The sequence below is a fragment of the Plodia interpunctella genome, chromosome 24, assembly GCF_027563975.2.
Source record: "Plodia interpunctella isolate USDA-ARS_2022_Savannah chromosome 24, ilPloInte3.2, whole genome shotgun sequence".
NCBI lineage: Eukaryota > Metazoa > Arthropoda > Insecta > Lepidoptera > Pyralidae > Plodia > Plodia interpunctella.
In genome coordinates this window covers 3,440,644-3,448,518 of record NC_071317.1, presented here as the reverse complement: position 1 = coordinate 3,448,518, position 7,875 = coordinate 3,440,644, and the positions used below count along the sequence as shown (strand labels likewise).

General features: G+C 34.2%; 1 protein-coding gene across 2 annotated transcripts; it reads left to right on the top strand.

Moving 5' to 3' along the window:
• Window positions 1-210: 210 nt before the first annotated feature.
• Window positions 211-7,660, top strand: Idh3b (Isocitrate dehydrogenase 3b). Of its 2 annotated transcripts, none has more exons than XM_053763629.2 (10): window positions 211-369; window positions 903-959; window positions 3,347-3,442; window positions 3,653-3,769; window positions 4,181-4,388; window positions 4,735-4,898; window positions 5,410-5,551; window positions 6,194-6,261; window positions 6,740-6,876; window positions 7,143-7,660. In XM_053763629.2, the coding sequence occupies exons 1-10, from the start codon at window positions 328-330 to the stop codon at window positions 7,240-7,242; spliced, it is 1,131 nt and encodes a 376-aa protein (XP_053619604.1). In that variant the 5' UTR covers window positions 211-327; the 3' UTR covers window positions 7,243-7,660. The 2 variants fall into 2 exon arrangements, with proteins under 2 accessions (XP_053619604.1, XP_053619603.1); XM_053763628.2 differs by having other exon boundaries at window positions 903-989.
• The last annotated feature ends 215 nt before the right edge of the window (window positions 7,661-7,875 follow it).

Below are 7,875 nucleotides of genomic sequence, written 5' to 3'. Positions count from 1 at the left end.
TTTGTTGTAAACAAATAAGCAAAACATTTGTAATATAAAAATAAAGTTCAAGTTATTAAAGTAATAACTGCGAAATGGTACGATACGATCGCTGAAAATTTTCATTATTTAATGCAAGTCGCAAAAAGATCATAAAGCCAAGAACAACACACAAAAAAAAAAAACATCAATGGTTCACTGTAAGCTGTCAATGTCAATATGTTAATTCATGAGCCGTCAATTATTGTAAAAGAACAACTACCTATTACGTATTTTTGATCAGAGGCGGTTCGAAAATAAATTTCGATTAAAAATAGCCTTTTCAAGGGTTTAAAATACATCAAAAATATGTCCCTGATCAGCAGAAATATATTAAGAAGCCTTGCTCAGGTATCACATATGCACCTTTCGTTAAATCCAGCATGTTTAGTTTTATTGAGATCCTAAATTAGTGCTAAATATGTTTCGTAACTAGTTGAATCTAATGTCATTCGTTTGCGATTAAAATTATATCTATAATTTGTGATTGCGAATTTAAAGCAGGAGTAATCTCACGTGACAAGTCCTATTATTACTTAGCAATGACTTCTATAAAGTACAGAAGTAGGTACCTACTCGAATTTTTCTTCAAGTTCTCACATGATTATGTACACCAACAGCTGAAACGTAGTAACCTTGTTTAAGTTTGAAAATCCCTACTATCACTCAACATAATCAGAATCACATTAAATTTAAGGCAAATATTGACATTAATTTTATATCCTGTGAAGATATAAGAAGCAACTTCAGCATAAACATCTTAATACTAATTTTAACATGCCTATATTGTAACATTTCTTGGAAAAGTATGTCTAAAATAACTACAATATTAATTTATATATGATGATTATTTAATTTTAATATGTACCAAATTTTTATTTCAGGGTTCCCAACATGTAGCGAAGGGTGTACACACAAGTGCGGTAACCTTGGACAAAAGTGTATGTTTTGCTTCACATACTGTAAGCCTGGTGAGAACACTAACAGTCCGTACTAATTGCAAGTATAATAGTTGATAAACAATGGAGCTGTTTTTATATTAAAGAAACTTAATTTGATAGAACAAATAGTAGAACACCTTTGCTTTTGGTCAAATCCTCCAACTAGATTATCTGTGCAAGCTGTAAAAGTTTATTTTCCTTGTTTCTTTTTATATTTTCTACACATGATATTTAAAGCAAGGCAGCCTTTATACAAAAAAATATATTATGCAATATTAATGAAGAAAGAGGATGTCTGATGAAAGAGACTCCTACTGTACTAGTGTGAGAAGAAAAAAAATCCAATTTGCTCAAGTTTCCTTGGTTGTTTATTCATAATGCCATTTACAGGCCACCTTAGTTTAGTGATGCAGCTCTATTGTATGTTCAAGCTACCATGGGTATTATTTATTTAAAAGTACATTCTTTAAAATTTCCACTTTGAAAAAATTGGTACATAAAAATTATATTCGAAATTGTTGGCATCAAAAACACATACATTAACTATGAACATGTACACATTTTCATTGTTAATGAAAAAAATACAGTAAAACATATATTTTTTTATTTACATATTTCTATGAGTTCCTTCCTCTTCAGCCTAAGTCTTGGTGAAACTGTAAGCCTATTTATTTTTCTGCATGTATATTCTCTTTTTCTGGGTTTTATTTTTCATTTTTTATGAGGGAGCCATTCTTTTATGATACAACTGTATAATGTAGACATAATGATTTCCTTAGCAATTTTCCTGAAACTAGAGACATCATGATACAAACATATAATGTCGGTTATTACATAACAGGCAACTTTTTCGCGCGATACAAAGCCAAGCCCTATAATATGGCTGAGTATTGTAATTATATAACAATGCATGTGTGTGTCGTGTAATTCTTATCAGCACACTCAAATGTTACATAAAATGTTCAATAAAACACTAGCCCAGTTATCTTATGTAGTAAAAAAAAAGTTATTCTAAAACAGTTACTGAGGAAATCATTTTCTAAAAGTCATACATTTTCATGAACTAATAATTAATGGGCAAAATTTTGGTGTAATTAGTCAGAAAACAAGTGCTAAATGGTATTTGAATGGCTGTCTTGACTCAGCATGACTTTTACCACTGTACTTTTTTTACCCATATATTTTTGTTTTCTGCCACCAAGGTCTGTAATGCAATCAGAAACATTTCTCAAGAACTTATTTTGCTATATCTTTCTCTCTCTCTCATCATCGCATGTATCTCAATTCACGGTTGTGAATTAAAAAAAAAAAATTTATGACCTGCTGCTTGCCTTGCATCAAGCTCTGGACCTTGAGCCAAAGCCTTGGCTTTAATCGCCTGTTACGACATCTAGGAGGATATGGAGTGGAGCTTTTCTAGGGCGGGAAACACACGCGACAAGAAATTACATTTCTATCACAGTATTTGAGAAAACAATTCTTTTTTTTTTGAGAAATGTTTATTACATGAAATGGTGCATGAATGTCTAATGCAACTTTTGTGTCGTCCAAATGCAATGTTAAGTTTTAACTATAACTTATGTTTAGTTTGCCTTGTCCTGTATTTATGTTTCTATTATAGTGCACATACACGTAAGTTAATTAAGACTTTTTATATCACAACAACAACTTTGCTAAATCTCCAATAGACCTAAATCAAGTTTGTCTTAGTTTTACATCCATTTCACCTTTCAGTATACAATGCAAAATTTCTATGAATTAGACACAAAACACAGGTGTAAGTTTTGTATCAGGCAATTTGCTGGCATTATATTGTGTACTTTAATTTTTTTTAAATAAGTTTTGTTGATATAGTTCTTGATGATTTTCAACTAGATTGGTCGAGTGTTTCTTTAGATATCGATAAGGGGATGCAGTTAGTAGGTAAACCTTTGCCTAAATGAGCAAAAGTGTATGTTTTACAAAGCACATAACACTAAACAAAGCTTGCTTTAGTCACACTTTTCAGTAAATTTTAAAAAAGAGAAAACAAATGTTATATAACATTTTGCAACATTTGGAAGCACCTATAATCATACTATCAATATTATTATTATTAGCTGCATCCACCTTGATGTTTTCCTTCACCGGTTGCAGTTGGTCGTCGTCCATCGTGAGGAAACCTGCACACTGGTTGACAATTTAAATTTATTAGTGTGTATTCGACCAATTGTCTAAATGGCGATAGGGAGACGTCAGATGACTTTAAGCGCCTTGAATAAAATCTTATACCAGGGTTAGTTAGTTATACTCTAAGGAAGAATATTTAGCTTTTTACTATTAAAAAACCTGCTGATTTATGTTTCATTCGAAATGTACGCTTGAATATATATTTAATGTGATTACAGCAACCCAATGCTAAGGAAGGCCGCATCAAGTGTACCCTAATCCCTGGAGATGGCGTCGGGCCAGAGATGGTCCACTCTGTTCAGGAAGTCTTCAAGGTAATGGTCGTAATCACCAGGCAACACCATCACGGATATAGGCTTAAGTTTTGAAATAAAATATGTTATGTTATATGTTTAACTCCATGTATCAATTTACTTTAGTAGTTTATCGTGTTCATACATACAGATACAACAGGGGGACTAGTTTTTATAATGTAAGGATACATGTCCTTGTAAAGAAGAAGGCAATGTGTGTTCTCTGTCCAGGCGACCAGCATCCCGGTGGATTTCGAGCCGTTCTTCTTCTCGGAGGTGAACCCCACGCTGAGCGCGCCGCTCGAGGACGTCGTCAACTCCATCACCAGGAACAAGATCTGCATCAAGGTGGGTTTTCTGTGGTTAGTGGTCTCTCCCTTATCTCCGCGTGTTGCGGGCTTGAGGCTGTGGTGCCGCGAAGCCCTGGGTCCGAGTGGAATTACGTTTTTTTAAACTCATTTATTAATTTATCTTGCCCATTGCTAGGCGAAGGCCTCCTTCCTTCTTCCTATATATATATATATATATATATATATATATATATATATATATATATATATATATATATATATATATATATATATATATATATATATATATACATACATATATATATATATACATATATATATATATATATATATATATATATATATATATATATATATATATATATATATATATATATATATATATATATATATATATCATTAGGCCTATATATTTTTATGAGTTAGTAAAATAAATGTGGACACCCAGGGCATCCTAGCCACCCCGGATTTCTCGCACACGGGCGAGCTGCAGACGCTCAACATGAAGCTGCGCAACGCGCTGGACCTGTACGCCAACGTCGTGCACGTGAAGTCGCTGCCCAACGTCAAGTGTCGCCACAACGACGTGGACTGCATCATCATTCGAGAACAGACTGAGGGGGAGTACTCCGCTTTGGAACACGAGTCTGTGCCTGGTATGTACAGTACAATCATTATCATTACATAGTGTAAAACAAAGTCATTGTCTTTGGTTACCTATTTAAGAAATTAAGGGATAACCCTATGTGTAATTCCAGTTATATTTACCAAATTTACCGTACCGTGTACCAAATTTCATAACAATCCGTCCAGTAGAATAACAAACACATTCTCACAAACTTTCGCATTTATAATATTAGTAGGATATTTGTACGTATGTATACCTAGTTTTTTTTATCTAGCCTGTAGGTGTCCTCTCCCTTATTTTATGCCTAGTACCTATTATGAATAAAAGATATTATATTGGGGTATGTAATGATAAGATAAATTATCTGTTTTCAGGTGTCGTCGAGTGCCTCAAGATCATTACAGCAACCAAATCCGAACGTATTGCAAAGTTCGCCTTCGACTACGCGGTCAAGATGGGCCGCAAGAAGGTCACCGCTGTACACAAAGCCAATATCATGAAATTGGGAGACGGACTGTTTCTGCGCAGTTGTGAAGAGGTATGTACCTTATTGCTGGGGTGTAAGATTCAATTTTCTGTGGCTACAACAATATAGGCTATAGGAAATTAGAAGTCGGACCGTTTTTGCGCAATTGTGAAGTGGTATGTACCTTATTAGGGCGTGTGGTTCAATATGCTGTGGCTATAATAATTTGGGCCGTAAGGTCATCGCTGTACACAAGGACAATATCATGAAATTGGGAGACGAACTGTTTCTGCGCAGTTGTGAAGTGGTATGTACCTTATTTCTGGGGTGTAAAGTTTAGTTTATTGGCAAAATTAATCCACATTATTATTGGAGTTTTCATGGGTATTTCCTATTTATTTTCCAGATTTTTATTTAAGTAATTCTGAATACGCATTGCATCTTTGCATGTAAAATACATAGTATGTGTTGCCATGTCGTTTGCTTAACATTTCCAAATTAGAGAGAGAGGGAAACAATTATTTATCTATTGTGTCTCGATCCTCCGCGATCGAAGGGTTATGATAGACATGTTTGATTCCAGATGGCCAAGCTATACCCGCGCATTCAGTTCGAGAAGATGATCGTGGACAACTGCACCATGCAGATGGTGTCCAACCCCAACCAGTTCGACGTCATGGTCACCCCCAACCTCTACGGCAACATCGTGGACAACCTCGCTTCTGGTATGACCTCTTGGAAATAAAGATCGTTTTGACCATTATAAATTGAAAACACCTATCTAATGACTGGGAGAAATCCCTTTCTGGGATAAGTCCGCCTTTGTACGCGTCTCTCTCTTTATTTTACTGCTTTCTCTGCATGTGTTTTCTTCGTGCAATAAAGAATTTACAAACTGTTGGAGAAAATCGTACAAAAATCGTATTTTTTGGTTTAAGCCGTTCATACAGACGACTACTTTTTAAAATACGCAAGTAAATGGATTTAGAATGACGGGGAAAAGTGTGCTCGAACAACATGTGAGAAATTAAACATAATTTCTGTATAAATGCTATTGTATTTTACGTCTTTTTAATTATTTATTTATTTAGCTAAATACAATGGTACACAATATGTATCCTTTTAAAATATTTAGTAAGAAAAAAATAGGCACTTACAATAATTTCTTAGAGTAACACAATATTATCATACTAAACACGTTGACTCACATTCGTCAATCTCACAAAACTGCAAACAATTCCTGACAGGCATCTTCCATCCATCCACGAACACATCACACTCAAGTACTCTATGTACTTTTAACGTGTGTTTTTTGTACAGTAAAGATATTACAAACAAACAAATGCTTTGATATTGATTGATTTCAGGTCTAGTCGGAGGCGCTGGCGTCGTCGCCGGAGCCTCTTACAGCCCCGAGTGCGCCGTGTTCGAACAGGTGGGGTTTGCTGACAATTAACCATCTATATCTATACTCACAATCTGTCAATCCTACTAATATTATAAATGCGAAAGTAAGTTTGTTTGTTTGTTACTTATTCACGCTCTATGTACTGAACCGATCTTCTTGAAATTTTGCATACAGTTTGAAGTATGTACTTAAGTTAATTTACACAGGCGAAGTCGCAGGCAAAAGCGACCTTAATATGATTTCATAAAGTTTTATTTATTATACAATAATAAATGCATACAAATATTGGAATTACATTCATAAAATTTGATGGCCTTGCTTAAGCAAAACAGCCGCCAGCGTCAAATGCAATCAGGGTTGTCACAAATTATGAAAAACGTGTTTATGTACCTTGAGGTTTAGAAAAAATATTTTTAATAATTAATATCAAATTGGGTATATTTGCATTATTTTTTAATATTGCGTTTTCTAGACTAAATAATGCAAATAATAATTATGTTACCAGGGAGCGCGCCACATTTTCTCTGGCGCAGTCGGCAAAAACATCGCCAACCCTACGGCCATGCTGCTGTGCTCCGCCAATCTCCTGTCTCATGTGAATCTGCACGGATACTCCAAGATGCTGCGCAACGCGATCAACAAGTTAGTGTTGCCTCTCACTCGCTCACAGCGTATTGTGTCTCACTCACTCACAGTACAAAAATCGCTAAAAACGAAAACTGTTGTTTATTCCAAATTTTGTCTCTTCCACAAAATGTCGCCATAGGAAATTTAGTTACTTTAAAAAAATAAATAAATAAATAGCGAAATGAACAGAACGCACAACAAGCGACAAAATGTACACAACATCTTAGGGAACTGTTCAAGAAAGTATTACAATTTTATAAATTATATTTTAATTTTTCCAGAGTGCTGACCGACGGCAAAGTAAGAACAAAGGACTTGGGAGGTCAATCTACCACCAAAGATTTCACCAATGCAGTCATCCACTGTCTAGAATCTGTCTAAACTGTACAATACTCCCCTCGAATTCACGGCCCTAGTCTAAAATCCAATAGTAACAAGCGCAATTTTTTGAAGTCCATTATATAATTTTGTTATAATTTTATTTGGTAATATTTTGAATTTGTAATGACATGGCTTGTCTATGGGAAACCACTGTCCATTTTTGTCTCTTTCTAGGCTTGAGCCTAAATGAGCTAATATCAATTTTATGTGAAGATTATCGATATGCGCGTCGTTGCTATATTCCGTTTTGGGCCGTGGGACTATAGTGATTTTTGCCGTAGCTAATGCATAGCGTAGCCATGTATATACATTTAAGGATAATTTATTTTATTTATACGATGATCTGACAATCAATAAATTTTTTTATATAGTATTATTGTTGGATTATATATAATGTAAATAAAACATGTACAAAATGTTGCAGTGTTTTATTGGATTATTGTTACTGGTTTTTTTTATGTTTTTTTTTAAAGTCGTATGGACGGAACTCACATTACAAGACTTAAATTCTGTAGCTTAAAAATATGCTTCGATTGTTTGTCTACAAATTAACCATTATTATAGTATGCTTTTTAGATATGTTATAAAATAATATTTTAATTACATTAATTATAAGCGAACGTCTAAACAGTT